We start from the raw sequence: 19,322 nt of genomic DNA, 5'->3' as shown, positions 1-19,322 counted from the left end.
ACTAGAGGAAGACCACTATTGATTTTGGTGTTAATATCTTGAAGGTCTATGTCACTAGGCCATATTATCAATTTTATTTATTTGCAACCTTGTTTAAGTGATTTTTTTCAGTTCTGTTTGTCCAAAGACCTATAGATAACATCTATAGGTCTTTGTTTGTATATAACGTTTAACTTCGAGTAAGACATCAATATGAAACAAGAAGATTTCTTTTCAGTACATGTTTAATCATCATTTATAGATTATCCAGATTATTGACGAGCAACATATATGTCCAGTCTATCGATACATTAATTAGACGATATTATTGTTGCTGGTATTGTTTTACCTTTTAAATACCTTTTATAATGCTTTATCAAATAAATTATTGGCATAAAAACCAACGACCACTACCACCGCAAGCAGCAACAGGCAAACCGATAAAGAAATACGCACCTTGACTACTACAGATTAATTTGAATGGTATCAAATCTGCAAGTCTAGCTTTCAGATTGTTGCTGTTGATTTTCTATGTTGATGCAAAAATCATACGTATCGTAGAAACTGTATCCGGGTGCATTCTTTTTTAAATAAACATTATTTGTCTTTTGAAGGTGTACCAATTATGCGTATTGTCGAGAACCAGTCACTTTAGACAACTCTTTATACATAATATTCAAATAACAATAACATCTGTTTAGAAATTATTTATTTAAAATTTAAAAAAATCGGGTCAAAAGTGGTTTTAACGGATTTGATATTGTGGTTCTCGTTTAAAACGTGAGTTCATGTTGCATATTACACTTGCGAAGTCAACACCATATATGGTTCGTCTTAATAATTTATTGAAACACGGTGATTCGTTGAAAGAATAATTCGATATTGTTCCTGCTCACACTTTCTGCGTGATAGTTTTAAGTGGATGCGCGATTGTAAGTAGCAAAGTACACTTCTGAGTTAGTCCCATTTCAAACCAGCGACCTATACAAACAGGTCCCTGACTAAACACAGTTGAATTATACTTCTCTGTTGCATTTATCGTTGAACATATATCCGGAATATAACAAATAATTCTAGGTATGTATTTACTTGTAAATGCACACATTTGACAACTGACAAAAGGCAAAGTAATCTTTCTTAGACTACCTCATAAATTGTTATATTCTTTTTGCTAGATTATGTAAGCTTCACGCTTTTTTTTTTATCGTATCATCTACAACGACGTTTTCTGATGCCTATTTATTCATATAATAATTGTTTCTTGTAATCCTAAACTTCGTAAACAACTTTCGTTGTCGGTAAATCAAAATTCATACATCTGATTCAGCAACAGTGCATTTATAAGTGTATGTGTTCTGAACACAACAATAAAAGAAACAACACATTGTTAAAAAAAATTTAAGCGTCACGTTTCTGAACACAACAATGAAAGAAACAACACATTGTTAAAAAAATTTAAGCGTAACGTTTCAATAGTACTTAACTGCTCACAGATTACCATTGTGTTGATAGGCACCAATGGAAAGTTTCCACAACACTTCTGGAAGTTACAACGAAACTTTAGAAAACGATGTCATATTGGAACGCATCCACAGAGACTTGATCACCGGGTTAATCCCTTTAATGGTATGGCTGGTAATGGCAGGCGTTATCGGCATGGCGGGAAACATAGTGACAATCATCTTCCACGGGTGGAAATCGCGGCCCTCTTCCACCATGGTGTTCATTACTTGGTTGGCGGCTGCGGACCTACTTGTTTGTTTACTTATGATAGAACAGATAGTTGATTTACATTTAAACGTTTACTTTACTAACCCCGTGTACTGCAAGACAAAATATTTCTTCATTTATGTTGGTATTTATTGGTCCGGCATGTCGTTGACGCTTATATCAGTTGATCGCTTTAAGAAGGTTTGTAGGCCGATAAGCCAACAGTTTTCCGAGAAGTCATCAAAATATGCATCAATGATTGTTGTTTTAATCGCTTTCATTCTAAGTCTGCGCATAGTATTTGCTTTTGACATTTCGGAGGTCGAAGTAAATACGACAGACGGATCTGGGCAAACTGCAGTTGGTCACGATTGTTACTTCACAAATGACATCGACCTTATACCGTTTGTGTCCGTTTGTCACGTAATAGACTTTTTGTTTCTTCTTTTATGTCTGACAACGATGCTAATCTGTTACGGACACCTGTTCGTTCACATAAGAAAGCACATTGAACAAATGGCTGACAGGACCGGTGGAGTTGCCATTGTTTCGTCAGCATCTCACAAAGCAGATTCGGCGCTTGAAAATGCAGACCGGCGAATAACAATTATGATGGCGTTAATAAGCGTGTTGTGTATGATATGCTATGTGCCATACATCGTTATTAACCTATACTTAGAGTTTAGCAGCAATTCAGCTCATAGAGATGTCCTCAATATAGGCATTGAGTTTGCATTGCGACTTCCATATTTAAACAGTGTGATTAACCCTATCGTGTTTCTTTGTCTGAATCCGAAATACCGTTCTTTTGTTAAACACCAACTCTGTAAATGCAAGGGAATGTGAACATCCAATAATGGTCGGAATGCAATTTCTGACAATACATTCCTGTCAAACTAAACAACATTTAATTTTATATAATGTTTTTCTTGTCGCCTATATACATCCAGACTTAAATCATAGCAAGTAAAGTAAACTTGTTATTGAAATATATGAATACAATATACGTTGTACACGTTTGTGAAGAACTTTAAACATTACTAATCTGTTTCGTAGTGACCAAATTTAGTTCCATGATCAGAGAACATGAGAGAGTTGAAATCTATCATTTAAATGGGTTCTGTCAAAATAGATGTCTGTTGACAGCAGGTGAAATACGCTCACGAGGCTAGTCGATGTCCTTATATAATGCAGATATAGTTATCATGTTGTAAATATGGTGTGCTAAAAACACGTATACATTTCAAATTAGCGATTGTTTAGTCAAGGAAGTTCACGTGTGTTGAAAACATGAAAACACAAACGTGGTGAAACTCGTATAACTCGATGACAGAGTGGCAATGTTGTATTTTGCTTGTTGTTTATAATTGTTATTTAACAATAGCGGTTTCAGTTTATTGACAGAATCAGCAAATACATGCCTTTGGCCACATACTAAACAAATATACATAAGATGACCACACAAATGAAATACTTACCAAAAAGCATTTCACATAAATAGATAATTAAATGAAAGTGTGGATACAAAATTGTTTTTCAACAATAACAAGAAGCAACAAAGTAGCTAGCTAGCAAGAAAATCATTTCTGTTTAACATAGCATTGTAAATTAATTAGGAAATATTTCTTAATTGTCTAGAGTTAGTACTGGACATCATAGATGTGAAATTGTTGACAGTATAAAAGATTGGTTTAGATTATACTTCATTCTTAAATCTAGAGAAAGCGTACTTATACATAAGGAGTGATATTCTGATTCAACAACGTAACTGTTACACAGTTTGCATTTCCTAATTTCTCTAGCAATGTTATTGTATCAAACAGTTTCAATTTTTAAAGAATGGGCGCTAAGTCTAAATCTTTTAGAGCTTTTCTATGCCCATCATTATCAACACATTCCATAATGTTTTTTTCGGAAAAAGGAGGATTAAACAAAAATGAAAAATTGTCATACAATGTTAATGATATTGAAGTTGTTGGTAACTTTAACTATTTAGGCACGGTGTTGAATTATACTGGACATTTTAAATAAAACCAAGAACATTTGGTTGGTAAAGCCCTTCAAGCATTCAATACATTATTGATAAAATGTCATGACTTTGATATAAAACCGAAAATATTATGTCATTTGTTTGACACATTTGTTAGTTCTATATTAAATTATGCTGCTTCTTCCTGTTTTTGAGCGATGAGGATCTGAAATATAAACTTTAAGATGCTATATTCTTAAATCTTTTTATAAAAAGAAGGGATGTAGTTGATACTTGTTTGTAGTTTCATTTCATCGTTCCTCAAAAAATTGTAACTCTGTTGCTCTGGTCTCTTTAATACCACTGAGTAATTAAATGGTAATTAAATTGAATGCGTTTTAATTCCCTTTAATTATTGTTTAATTTGAGTTGCAATGCTCTGAGGTTCAATTTTATTTACACTTATATGTACGATGAATATTGCTGAGCCAAGTGTGAGGTGGAGCGCTCTTATAACCGGTTTAAACCCCCAATGTTTTGCATTGACCGTTCCAAGGCGGTGACCCCAGCTTTATTCTCTTATGAGTTTATGTTTTGTATTGTCCTGTTTTGTACTGTTTTGGCAATTGATCACTTGCCTTTAATTAAGGACCGACTAATTGTATATAATGAGAATACAATACTGCTCCAGCAGCTGGAGTTTCACTTCTTTATATTCAGAAGTATAGGGTTTCATAAAGTCAGATGACATTGAACGCATACATTTAAACTTTTGCAAACGATTGCTTCAGGTTAAAGTAAATACATGTTATGTTGCTGTTTATGGATAATAAGGTAGATATCCATTGTATGTAAACAGGTATGTTAAAATTATAAAGTTTTGGTTTAAAATTCTATACAATGAAAATATTATTATGAAAACAGTTTACAAACAAACTTTAAACGATTGTAATAAAGGTTTTTAATAATGGACCATACATGTTAAGAACATGTTAAATAACTATGGATTCGGTTATGTATTTGAAATCCAAACGTTGTGCAAGTAAACAGTTTTGTTAGAGAGTTCAAATGTACACTTGTTGATAATTTTAAACAAGAGTGGTATGGTAAAATGAATTCCAGTACTATTATAGATATGTATAAAGTTTATAAATGCTCTTTGGAATACGAAGAATATTTATACTTACTTCCTAGACGTTTGCGTTTATTCTTTGTTAGATTAAGAGTCTCTGCACATCCGTTGAGAATCAAGACGGGCAGATATGCTCAGAACAAAATTCCACGAAATGAACGTTATTGTTCATGTTGTTATTCTGTTGATCTAGAAGATGAATTCCATTTCATATAGATATTAACCGCTGTTACACCGATTTAAGAAAAAAGTATATTAGCCGTATATTTATATTAACCCATCTGTGTATAAATTCCACAAGTTGTTAGTTTCATGTGATATATTAGAATTTCGAATGTATGTAAATACATAAAAGAAGCTTCAGTTACTTGAAATACGATCCTAAATAATACTATTTAATAGATTTCATCACCCCTAGATAGAAATAACTTGTTCTTCCATATATATTTTTTTGTATTTGAAGTTTTTTATGTAACTTTAATGTTACATTATGTTATGTTGTTATTCGTATTCACGTGACAACACATATTTTGTATATTCTAGTATGAAGACGATGTACTATTGTATAAGTCTGAATAAACTATATGTCTGTCTGTTTGTCTGTCTGTCTGTCCATATATATTTCAAATGTAAAATCCTTTTTAAATTTAACATAATAATATAATTTACTTTGCGAATTGATCATATCATACCATGACTGGACGTATTGATCTCGAAGACGTTGTTTAAGTTTTGAATAATGATGGTCTGTTATGTTTACATGTTCATACAATAGATAACTAAAGGCTAAATTGTCAATAAGGTCTTTGATAGCTTTTGTCCAGCATAGTTTTTGTTGTGTCAGCAAACGTGTTATCTGTTATATTCTTATCGTACATAGATCGTATAAGTGAGTTTGGTGAATTAAATATTTTGCACCAGAAAAACATTCATCATTCCCGTCCTTAAGAAAAGCCAGATCGTGAAAATCGAAAGGGGTCATTCGTTTCTTCATTCTAACCAGCTGCAGCAAGCCACCGACCGCCTCAATGACTTACATGCGCAAAGCAATATAACCTATTTATTCGGGGGGGGGGGGTATGATATAATTATCACTAAAATAAAATATGGTACGATAACGCCGTTGAAGTTAAAATAAATATCGACATAAACCTACTGTGGCAATCCTTAGGTTCCTCGTAGTAGTTTATAATGCATTGACATTTAAAACTATCATGGACTATCCAACTTTACCAAGCTAAAAGTATTCTGACGAAATTGTGTAATTGTGTGGGGCGATGCCATGATATACATGTATAACCTTCATATAATATGGGGAAAGTCGTACATGCGCTGACTTGCTTTAATGTTTTTGTTCTCCGTGCATCAGTAAGAAAACTGATCGAAATGTACATTCCATCTGGAAATGTCAAGAGTGTCTAGATAAGATTTGGAAACTTGTAATATTTTCAGTATTGTTCGATGTGATCCATTACAATTCATACCGCCCATATACCACTTATGTGGCTTCCGATTGTATTGTTAAAACATATTTCAAAATCGATTGACTAACTAGGAAGTTATTTGTTAGGTGTGGTTGACAAGCTTCTGGTTTCACATAAGATTGATGTTTTTTTCCCAGGAAAATGGACAACCAACCCAAAGCGATTTTCACTTCAATCAAGATTAGAATATTCACAGGTTTGATAGGTTTTTCATCTCAAATAATGATGAGTGTAATTTTATTTCACAACAAAATGTGTAAGTTTTTTCCGTAAAAAAACGAACAGTAAATGGAAAACAATGGAAGGAGACAATATTATTTATTATCATAAAATTTGTATTTGAATCGACCCTTATTTACTGTTTTATTTTTTTTGCGACAAGTATAAGGCTTTGATGAGTAACTGAGCTCGAAATCAGTCAAATCTGTGTGTAATTCAAGTCCTTCTTCGTCATTACCGCGTCATTTAAAGAGGACTCCGAAATTATCGTCTGCAGTCTTATAACGTTGAAATCAATCGTTTTCGTCCAGGAATCTTTTGTATGTTATTGGTTTCTTTTTTCTTACCTCAAGGCCTAGTGACAATCGAGAGATTATCATGTGACTTCGTTTCACAACAGACAAAATGGCGGCTGTACACAATTATCACAACATTGGGTTTTGTATTGCCTTAATTTGAGCGATTTATCCATTGCTTGCGAAATATAGCCCAACCTGGGAAAGTATCGATTCCCGCCCTACAGGCCTCCTGCAAACTGTTCTTGCTAATTTGCAGCAAATTTGCCGCAAACATGGTTTCTTGCAAACTTTTACCATGCAAATGAGCTTTGCGGCAACTTTGCTGCAAACTTCATTTGCATATGGGTTTGCCGCAATTTTGCAGCAAACTTAATTTACATGGTTAAAGTTTGCTGCAAATTTGCGGCAAAGTTCTTTCCATGCTCCTGCAAACTTCATTTGCATATGGGAGTTTGCGGTAACTTTGCTGCAAAGTTCTTGCAAAGTTGCTGCAAAGTCACCCTAAAGTTTTTGCAAAGTTCCCGCAAATTTCATTTGAATGCGGGACTTTGCGGTAACTTTGCCGCAAAGTTCTTGCAAAGTTGCCGCAAAGTTCTTGCAAAATTGCCGTTAAGTTCTTGCAAAGTTGTCACAATGTGAATTTTCTGTAAATTAAATTGCAAGCATACAAATATAGCCTTTCTTTTCTAAATGTTAGAACTGTCATATAAATGCTGCAACAAACATAAAACTAAAGCAGAAAAGTTTTCATTGAATATTGTATTATGTTGATTAAGTTACAAACTAGATTATATTAAGTTTTTGCTTTACACCTTTTAAGCGATAGCAATAGCTTTATTATATATGTAAGTGAAAAAAACTTGACATTTCGTGGCGAATAGTTATAAATAAATAAATCTAAGTATTGGTTACATTGCAATTTCATTTGGTCACTGATTAAGCAAATTATTGCTACAACTATGTTGGTTTTGTAAGATAGATATACCTTTGACTGACTTATGTCTTAAATGTGACCTTCTGCAAATATAATTTGTTACATCATTTATTTTAAATGTTAATCACCCACCAGAACAGGTATTTGAAACTGTTAAACAATATAATTAGATTAAACTAAACATTATAAGAAAACAATTCAAGAAAAACAATACAAACAATACAAACAAATACTAGTTCAATGCATTTCCAAAAGGGCCACTTCATAACTCACTGAATTCCTCTTTTTGACTTGTTGACACACAACATGTTGATTTCCACATTCTACTCAAAAGTTTCAGAATGTTCATCAAATTCAGTATTTCAGGAAATTGTAAAAACTTTAACTTTAAAAAGTCCAAAGATTGCTTTTAAACTTCATTTAAACCAGTAACAGGTCCTGCGTGGATCTATGTTTACAATTTCAAATTTCAAATTTGGCTCACAATTTGGAATGAACCAACCAGAAGAGAGCCCTTACAGAAACAGAATGTTTGCTGCAACTTTGCGGCAACTTTGCAGCAACTTTGCGGCAAACTTTTTTGTTTGCGGGAAGGTTTGCAAGAAAAAAAGTGCAGCTCAATGTCGCCAATCTGCCATCTGCGTCAACATGAATTGTTAAGTTTCTTGGCTAAAGCGGAAGCTTGTAAATCTGGGATGACAATATAAAATTCTAGTATTATATAATAGTATACTATTTACTGTTACAAGTTGAAATATACAGTGGCACGTGTGAAGTCAAAATCTAGATTTATTTAAGTTTTTCTTTAAGTCAATTTTGTATTAAAAAACTATTCTAGATATCCACTTCAAACTTGGACCCAGGACATCTGTCCACTCCATAGTGGCAATGCTGGTAACCCTGTGACCTGTATTCATGAAGTTATCTAACCTTGTTCATAACTATAATGGCCATTTTCAACTTAGATGGATTCTCAAAAACTATCAAACCTTTCAACTAGAAACTTAATGCACATAAGAATTCGAAGACCTACTTCTATTGACTTGAGGCGACAACTCTGTCAAGAATTTGTAAGATTTATTCCCCCATTTTTACTAAAAAAATAGTATTCGTCAAGCACTTGAAGTCGAACGTCCAGCATCCTTTGTCAGTGCTTTTGTCGTCTGAAGAATAACTGCAAAATAAAGAAGGGATTCTACTGAATTAATTTTTGTAAATACATTTTCATGCCAATGGAAATTCAAAAGATTGCACTTTTAAATAAACATACTTAACCATACAATTAATGTTTTCATATTATTTCCCTATTCAACTTTACGTACTATTCAAAGAATGAGGAGAGCTATCCTACTAATCACCAGAGCTTCTGCATTCTTGTCTTAATGCTACTTTGAAATATTATTTAGTCCATTGACAGAAAGTGTATTTTATTCTTTGTAATGTTGCGCAGTTGTTTTCAATTATGACCTCACATTTAATTAAGGCAAGAGCAGGCAAATTTCTGTCAATATTCTTAATAAAAGTTTCTTGCAAAGTTCATGCAACACTGATATTTTGAAAAAGTTTCTTGTTAACTTCTTGCAAACTTTGCGGCTAGCCGCGAAGTTCTTGCAACTTTACGGTAAGCCGCAAAGTCCTTCAAAGTTCTTGCAAACCCTCCCTCAAACAAAAAGTTTGGCGCAAAGTTGCGGTAAAGTTGCGGCAAAACTGCAGCAAACATTCTGTTTCTGTAAGGGCGGCCGCTTCCCTCGTGGTATGACGAAGCTAAACTGGGCATTTTTGTCCACCGGGGTGTTTTCTCTGTCCCAAGTTATTCGCTCGAATGGTTCTGGCAAAACTGGAGTCAACAGAGACCGCCGGGGATAGAAGCATTTATGCAGGAGAATTACAAGCCTGATTTCACCTACCAGGATTTTGCGCAGGATTTTTTGGCTGAGTTTTTAAACGCTGACCAGTGGGCCAGTATATTCAATTCTTATGGTGCAAGGTTTGGCAGTATTAAATAAATTTCTGCTGAGTATCATGTTAAATGTGCCTTCCCGAGGACTGTTTTCAGTGCTCCATTCCTCAAATGAAGTGTTTTACAGAGGCACCCCACCCATTTGTAAACTGTTGGTTCAGTAAAGCAAGCAATTGTATAGTTTTTTTATATAATATTAACATAATCAAATAATAATGTTAAATAAAAAAAAGATTAAATTTATAAATTGTGTACATGAAAGATGCAGTCCGAAGCAAAAACCCGTTCATGCTCATTGACCTGGAAGGGGCTGTAAAACAGCCCGGGAAAGGCACTGTAAGAGTCAACTGTAAAATGCTTGTTGTCTTAATCAGATGATTAAATAAGTAATACCGCATATTCCCTGATATACCTACAAATGCCCTCAGGGATCTAGCAAGGTTCAAAATTAAGTGTGAAGTCATTGCTTTAAGATGTTAACAAATGATAACTGGATTATATATATATGTCCTTTGTAAATTAATGTATTGCGTTTATTTTAGATACATAGTGTTCACAAGTAAGCACCATGAGGGTAACTCTAACTATGCTTCGAAGTATTCCTTTGACTGGAATTCAGTGGATGTTGGCCCGAGTAGAGACATCATAGATGAGTGTATTTCACTTGTTTGAACGACTGAATTTTTTTAGGGTATTAACATACATATAGTTATTAATTGATATCAAATAACATTATCAAAATTATGATTTTTTATAAAGATGATTGTACAAGGCAGGTATTAAGCAGTAGTCTTTTTGTTGTAATAGCATTCAACATGGGTGGTCTGGCTGTTGACTCAAAATCAGGATAAAATTACTAGCGCAAACTTATATTTAACGCGTAATTTAATGTGTGAAAAGTCAAGTAATTTGAATCAAATTTTGAAGTCATGACTTTAAAAGTTGTTTATGAGTGCAGGTCTTAGTGCACATCTTAGCTGTGATACCAAGTTTGCAACAAACAAGTTATAATTTAATTTAACAGTTATTTTGTCTGATGACTTATTATTTGAGTTACTAGTATTCACTGCAACAGTATATTTATAATCGCTTAAAGGGATCTTTTCACGCTTTGGTAAATTGACAAAATTGAAAAAAAATGTTTCAGATTCGTAAGTTTTCGTTTTAGTTATGATATTTGTGAGGAAACAGTAATACTGAACATTAACCATGCTCTAACATAGCCATTATATGCATCTTTTGACGATTTTAAAACCTAAAAATTATAAAGCGTTGCAACGCGAAACGATTGAATAATTTGGAGAGTTCTGTTTTTGTCGTTAAATTTTGTGAAACTACGAAGATTGCTTATATAAGGTATAAAATACGCAAAGTATGTGTACTCGGCGGAATAGCTCAGTTGGCTAAAGCGTTTTTACTTCAGGATTCTGGCAGGACTCCAGGGGTCACTGGTTCGAAACCTGCTCCGGGCAATGTTCTTTTCCTTTTTTTAATGTTTTTCTTGATTTTTTACTGGAGCTTTTACGATCCAATGTTTACATTTATCAATATAAAGCATTTAATGAATAAGTTAAAAAAAATGCCAAAATCTGTGAAAAGGCCCCTTTAAAATGATATTTAAAAACCAGGAAAATACACTTTTATGAAATGTTAATGGACTCTTGCACAAACAAACTTCTGTTTATTATAGGTGAGCTCGTTGCCTCAGTTCGAGCCAATACACAAATGCATTTTGGTCTTTATCATTCACAATATGAATGGTTCAATCCACTGTTCCTTCGGGACAAGGCAAACAATCTCAGCACAGAGGATTTTGATCAGCTATAAGTATACATTTACTAGTTTGTGAGAAACTTTGTTTAGATGTGACAAAATGTTACTAATCTAGATTAGTAAATTAAATAATTTTTTTATCACCAAATAATTTTTCATTTTTATTGTGTTTTTCTCATTAATAGTCTGAAGTTTCTTCATACACAACATGGAAGTACATTGTGAATCATTCTGAACATGGGTATAAGGTTCAACAATAATCAATATTAGTTACTTAGTTTATTTTTTTTAATTTAGCTCACTTGCATCAAAAATCAAAGGCTTATTGAAACGCTTTTGAGTAGTAAACTTTATGAATGTGTGTATAATTATTTTTCAAACTAAAATATGTTTTTTATGGATGGAATCCAATATGGTTGCAGTTGCGTGAAATACATTAAACATATGCTATTTTGCTGCATGTGCAAGCTATAGAGTGTTGAACATGGCGCTAAGTGGTCTCCGGTTGATCCCCATTGCAGCTGCAATATTTGTCAGACTCTTTGGTACACCATGTTAATACCTCGTGATGGTCTACATGCTTTAGTTATGTGCAAGCTTTAGAGCATTAATCTTGGAACTAGAAGGTAAGGTCTGATCCTCTTTATTGCTGGAGTTTTGCTACCATTGTTTAAACTGTGACTGTTTTGCAAAAGAAGGGAAACTTATTAAAGTTACTTTTACCAATCAAATGTCACAACAAAATGACACTTGCACCATTTCTGTACAGTCATTGATAGATTTGAGATTGCCTGTTGCAGTTCAAGACGTTGCCAGAGTGGTATGAGATTGTGAAACAGTAAAAGCCGGACATCCTGTGGACTGATGGAGACTGTGAGGGCACAGACGAATATTGGAAGGCCAAATAGTTTATAGCCTGGCTCTACAATGGCATAGGAGAAAGGAGATCATATATTTGCTTTTCAATGACTTAGGAGGAAAGAGTTCATAGCCTGGCTTAACAGTGACATAGGAGAAAAAAGTTCATAGCCTGGCACTACAATTACATTGGAGAAAGTAGTTTATAGTCTGGCTTTACAATGACGTAGGAGAAAGGAGATCATAGCCTGGCTTAAGAATGACTTAGAAGAAGAGTTCATAGCCTGGCTTTATAGTGACATAGAAAAGGAGATCATAGCCTGGTTTTAGAATGACTTAGGAGAAAATAATTCATAGTCAGGCTTTACAGTGACATAGGGGAACATAGCCTGGCTTTAAAATGACAGGTGATACTGTGACTTTGTATATGTGCCAAGTTCTGTGAAAACTGGTCCAAATACATGGGCATAAGGTGTCGTCCCAGCTTAGACTGTGAATTCTGCACAGGCTCATAAGTGACAACACTTTTAGCTTTTATAAAAATTAGCCTTAAAGGAAGTCTTTTCTTAGCAAAAATCCACTTTTTTATAAGCGGAGATACTAGCCAGAAAGGAGGTCATAGCCTGCTTTAACAATGACAGGGGAAACTTGGTTTTTACAGGTGGTTCATTATTTATGGTTGTTTATCATAGATTTTCGTAAATGGCTTTATAGACTAGACATTTGTATATGGCTATATTGCCTAGACATTCGTATATGGCTGTATAGCCTGGACATATATTTATGGCTGTATAGCCTAGACATTTGTATACGACTATATTGCCTAGACATCTGTATATGGCTGTGTAGCCTGGACATATATTCATGGCTGTATAGCCTGGACATATATTTATGGCTATATAGCCTAGACATGTGTATATTGCTGTGAAGCCTAGACATTTGTATATGGCTGTATAGCCTAAACAATTGTATATGACTGTATAGCCCGGACATATATTTATGGCTGTATAGCCTGGACATACATTTATGGCTATATAGCCTAGACATTTGTATATGGCTATATTGCCTAGACATTTGTATATAGCTGTATAGACTGGACATATATTTATGGCTATATAGCCTGGACATTTGTACATGGCTGTATAGCCTAGACATTTGTATATGGCTGTATAGCCTAGACATTTGTATATGGCTGTGTAGCCTAGACATTTGTATTTGGCTGTATAGCCTAGACATTTGTTTATGGTTAAATTGCATAGATATTTGTATATGGCTGTATAGCCTGGACATAGATTTATGGCTGTATAGCCTGGACATATATTTATGGCTATATAGCCTAGACATTTGTATATGGCTGTATAGCCTAGATACCTGTATATGGTTGTATAGCCTAGACATTTGTATATGGCTGTATAGCATAGACATTTGTATATTGCTATATTGCCTAGGCATTTGTATATGGCTATATCGCCTATACATTTTTGTATGGCTGTATAGCCTGGACATTTGTAAATGGCTGTATAGCCCTGACATTTCTCAGGTTAAACATAAAAATGTTGTATCCTTTTGACACGTTGTTATAAGATAAATCAGTTTCACACTTATCTCATCAGATATAAGACTTATTAAAAAAAGTTTAAATGAAGAAAGTAGCCTAGCTGTGTACAGCTAGGTGATATATTGTATTTATTACATCTAGTACATATCGAGGGGTTAGAGCCAGAACGTTATAAGTCCATTTTTCAAATAGTGGAGAAAAACGCATAAGAAGGTTTGACAAACTACAACTTTTATTTGAATATGAATATTAGCATAATATTATGTTACAATATTAGGTAAAAGTATTGTTATGGCATTATAAACATATCATACAATTGCATACAATATTTAATGCTTTTGTATTCAAAATAGCACTTACTTCATTATGGCATAAAGGTAAAACATATATATTTTCTGTGTGCCACTGTGTTAAGTGCACTTGGTGCTACTTAGCATAAGAATAGTACCCTGATTTTCCTATGCCATACAGGTCTAAGTGCCCTTAAGGCAAAACAGCCCTGTGCTATGCATCTGTTTTGAGAGACTGAACGAAACATGTGCACTTAGCACAAGTTCATATTAATATTCATAATACAAAATATTATTATACAGAAGTACATCATTATTTCCTTTTGCATTCTAGATTTTAACAGGACATACACATGTAACAATACATATATTTCAATCAGTATGGACTTGTTTGTCTCCAACCTTCACAATGGAAGAAAGTCAAGATTCATATTTTCTATTCCACTTTCGAATCTTCACTTTCTTCCATTGTATCTGGTTCTGGAAGACTGTCCTTAGTTGTCTTATCAGATGGAATATCCTTGAAATACTGGTCATATTCTGAAGGAATTATTCATCAGAGCAAAGTGATAGCAGGTCTTTTTTCTTTGCTACTGTAATTTGAAGTTTGGCATCATACAAGGGTTTTACGTCACATTTTATAGAAGGTCCTTTCCTTGAGGATTTAAATTGCACACACTGAAAACTGGTGTCATCAAAACTGCTCTTAAAAAACACACGCCCCGGATCACTTTTTTGCAGTTTTATCCATGTTATTTTTGTCCATAAAACGTTTTGTCCACTTAAATTTACAACGTTTAACGGTAGTACATATTTGGCTACATGCTTGATATCTAAAAATTCATAGTATTTCATCGGCACTACAACACACGGATTTCTTTTTCGTGCAACCTTCACAATTGTTTCTCACTGGCTTGGTACATATACCGATGTAAGTTTCTTTGCTCGTTCTATCGAATCATGTACACTATCACAACTCCATCTTGGTATGTCCACTTTCTAAAAACGTTTGTTCAATAGTGTCTCTATGTTTTTACATTTCTCTTAAGCATGCATCAATGCAACAGTAACAACCCTATTTCGATTTTGACCACAACAACAGTCAGAATAAAAACAGACATTCTCTACTGTGATAGGAAGAGATTTCATGTAAGTCAAAAGACAAGTTCCCTCTTCACAAGAGCCCCGTTTTCCTTCAGTTTAAGTCCACAAAAAAACACGTCGAACTTGCGTTTTGTAAATAATAAAAGGAAAGATTGTTACAATTGAGCTTTCTTTTATAATAAACTTTACTCACAAGAGAACATGGAATCGGTAAAACAGCCTCTAGATAAAATGTTGCAACATGGTACGACTTGTCTTGTTTTGCACGAGACTTATCCAACTTCTTTTCCTCTCTAGCTCTGTTTTTTCTTTTGATATGTTATTCAAAAGCAATTTTCCAATCGGTGGTTAGCTCGCCTGCTATCTCCTTATTTCTATACACAGCGCATGTCTGAAACTGGTCCTTCTTGGTTATATTGAATGAATAGTTAAACTCCTCACAGAAAATTGTACGATACATTGAACTTGATATGTATTGCCTGCCCATGTCTTTACAGTTTTCTTTGTATAATTAATACAATTTACTAATATTTAAATAAGATCGTAGAAAACGCCTTTTAGTGTCTTGGCGTGTGTAATGTGCTTCTACAGTAGGAAATGATTCTATATGATTACGAACATCTTCTATGATTGCATCTGGGATTTTGTTATGGGGAGTGTGCTTTCCACGCCTGTCAAAGGAAGCAAATGTTCCTGAAGATAGTGATTTCAGTGCTGTATCTATCATTCTGCCACCAATACCTAACATCTTCTGGAAGAAAGCTTTGCAAACACATTTCGTATCTAAGTGATATACTCTGGAAATAGCTCTGCGCTTTGATGAGTGTGTCCTTACACGACTCGGCACATCCCCGTGAATTATGTGAATATGAATGAGGTTGGATTAACATATATCCCGATCAGACTATAATATTTAATACATTGTATACCCATTGTCTGGTATAAAAAAAAATGTAACATAGGTTTTAACTCAAATTCCTCATGCATAATACTAGTATGGTTACTTTGTTTAAAATAATTATAATGTGTGTATTATAAACTGGTAGGAGGGAAACTTATGTTTGTTCTCCACTTCATGTGCGTAAATTACATTTTGAACTTGAGTAAAATACCTCCTTGTTATACCATTCGACCCTAACATATTGACTGATTATATTCATAAATGTAGCATTATTTGTGTTAAATTATATTTGTATGTTTCTTATTGGCTGTTGTGGTCATGTCCTTCATAAAAATATAAAAAAAACCTATGTGGTAACAGTGATACATGCGTAGTAAAGTATAACACCCTGATGTGCGTGATGCTATTCGCGACTTAAGGTAGACGTAACTATTTCTCTAAGAGAGATTTGCAGGATGTCACATGCTGAAAAACCTGCTGATAATCATTCATTGCTTAAACAAGTGATATACGTACATTGATGCGGGGTGTAAAAAAAAAAGATTATACATAGATAATGTTCTAAGTTCATGAGGTCCTTCCGGAACAGTACCTGCATTATGTGGAGACCCATAGTGTTTCCCACCACTCCTACCTAATTTAATTACTGGACTCATGAAAGTTGAAACGAATTTTAAATTAAAGCTTCAGTTTCCAGCTACATATGTATTTAGGTTTTACTGAAAGTTATTCAATTTTGGTGTGGTCTTATGCTGTGGGCGGGGGGGGGGGGGGGCGGATTGCCCAGAGAAAACCCACCTGTCCGTTTTAGTGACCACCTACCAAACTCACGTGCCCTGGGAATGGGGATTGAACCCCGGTTGCAGAAGTGAAAAGTGCATGTACCAACCACTGCGCTAACCGTAGCCGGACAGCCTTGTAGATAATGAATTAGCATAAATCTATTTAAATTGAGATTTGAAAATCAGGTCAATGCCTTTGCTGCATAATACAACTAAATCTGGTCAACGTGTTTGCTGCATAAAACAATTAAACCAGGTCAATGTGTTCGTTGCACAATAAAACTAAGTCAGGTCTATGTGTTTGCTGCATAATACAACTAAACCAGGTCAATTCGTTCGCTGAGTAAAACAACTAAATCACGTCAATGTGTTCGCTGCATAAAACAACTAAATCACATGAATATGATTTCTGCATAATAAAACCAAATCAGGTCAATGTGTTCACTGCATAATACAAATAAACCAGGTCAATATGTTTGCTGCATAATACAACAATCAGGCAAATATGTTCTCTGCATAATGCAACTAAATCAGGTAAATGTGTTTACCGCATAATACAACTAAATCGTGTCAAATTGTGTTTGCTGCATAATGCAACAATGAGGTCAATGTGTTCACTACATAATACAATCAGATCAATGTGTTCGCTGCATAATGCAACAAACAGGTCAATGTGTTCGCTGCATATTGCAACAAACAGGACAATATGTTCGCTGCATACTACAACTAAATTAGGTCAATGTTTTTGCTACATAATACAACTAAATCAGGTCATTGTGTTTGCTCCATAATGCAATAATTAGGTTAATGTGTTCACTGCATAAAACAACTAATTCAGTTTAATGTGTTTGGTACATAATACAACAATCAGATCAAATTGTGTTCGCTTCATAATGCAACGTTCATGTCTATGTGTTTGTTGCATAATGCAACAATCAGGTCAACGTGTTTGCTGAATAATGCAACAAACAGGTCAATATGTTCACTGCATAATACAACCATCAGGCCAATGTGTTCACTGCATAATGCAACAAACAGGTCAATGTGTTCACTGCATAATACAACAATCAGGTCAATAAGTTAACTGCATAATGCATCAAACAGGTCAATGTGTTCACTGCATAATACAACAATCAGGTCAATGTGTTGTTTTTTCATTAAACAACTAAATCACTTGAATGTGAATGCTGCATCATTAAACACTCACTTCAATGTGTTTGAAGCAAAATGCAACTAAATCAGGTCAATGTATTCGCTGCATCTACTTCTAAATCAGGTCAATGTGGCCATTGCATAACACAACTAAATCAGGTGAATGTGTTTGCTTCAGGTCAATGTGTTATCTGTATAATGCAACACTGAGGTAAATGTGCTCCCTGCTTTATACAACAATCAGGTCAGTGTGTTCTCTGCATAATAAAACTAAATCATGGCCATTCATACCTTGACAAAGAAATTAGTTTTTACAGTGATGTATGCATTTGATTTTTCGTTCATTTGCTCTTCTTATTGATATCCGAGTTTTTCAAATTGCAGCCTTTTATATTCCTCTGATATATTGTTTAAGTGCTAGAAGGTAACAACATTGCAGGGCATAGACCTAATTTTTGTAAAATAATACATGTCATTTACCCACAATCTATTTCATTACATTTCTATTTGATTTGTTGTATTTTAATAACAAAAAATACATCTGGAGCATTTAGGCAAAACTTCCGTGTCATACAAATATAAACAATCAATAGGAAACATCCTTAAGGGTATGGCAATTTTAAAAAGTGCTATGTTGCAGATAATATTATAACATGTATATTGCTTTTCTAAGTTTTGCTTGTCAGCATGATCGTGGCAGTCCAACTAGTGTTTTCCGGTCAAAATTAGCAATTTTTGTATGAATCTGGAGCGAAATATACATATGACAATTTGTACGTGACTATCTGATATATCTGTTAAGTTGTTAACTCGTATCGTGTTTAATTTGGTTGTTATTGTATCTGTGAACTATGGAGTTCATAATAGCAATACTTAACTATCGGTCCTTCACAGTCAACATTTAAGTATGCCCTTTCTTTTACCAGATCTGCTTGCCGCTCCTCACAAGTAGTTATTTCCGTTGATCTTGATTGTGACACCAAATTGTATGTGGTACTTACAGTAATATATTAAAAAATAGACCCAATCCGAAAATATTGTGTATGCCCCGGTATTGACAGACTGAGAGGTATATAATGATTGACTCATCTTTCCTTCTCTACATAGTTAAAACAAAATGGCACATCCCATAGACTATCAATTATGTTTTTTACAAAGCTTTTATACTTGCATGGATGTTGTCCTTGAACACTATCAACACACCCACTCTAACCTTAC

The 19,322-nt window shown here is 34.2% G+C and overlaps 1 protein-coding gene and 1 pseudogene across 1 annotated transcript; both read left to right on the top strand.

Annotated features, from left to right (window-relative positions):
* Nucleotides 1-908: 908 nt before the first annotated feature.
* On the top strand, nucleotides 909-5,383 carry LOC127861889 (kappa-type opioid receptor-like). Its single transcript, XM_052400607.1, has 2 exons — nucleotides 909-1,056; nucleotides 1,492-5,383. The coding sequence occupies exon 2, from the start codon at nucleotides 1,498-1,500 to the stop codon at nucleotides 2,533-2,535; it is 1,038 nt and encodes a 345-aa protein (XP_052256567.1). The 5' UTR covers nucleotides 909-1,056; nucleotides 1,492-1,497; the 3' UTR covers nucleotides 2,536-5,383.
* A 100-nt stretch (nucleotides 5,384-5,483) lies between these two features.
* Nucleotides 5,484-19,322, top strand: part of LOC127862835 (plasma alpha-L-fucosidase-like) — a 30,355-nt pseudogene continuing 16,516 nt past the window's right edge.

Source organism: Dreissena polymorpha, chromosome 16 (assembly GCF_020536995.1).
Source record: "Dreissena polymorpha isolate Duluth1 chromosome 16, UMN_Dpol_1.0, whole genome shotgun sequence".
Taxonomy (NCBI): domain Eukaryota; kingdom Metazoa; phylum Mollusca; class Bivalvia; order Myida; family Dreissenidae; genus Dreissena; species Dreissena polymorpha.
This window is presented reverse-complemented; position numbering and strand designations above follow the sequence as displayed.

Excerpts from the sequence above, each read along its gene's own strand:
- LOC127861889 (XM_052400607.1), top strand. The coding sequence starts at position 1,498 with ATGGAAAGTTTCCACAACACTTCTGGAAGTTACAACGAAACTTTAGAA.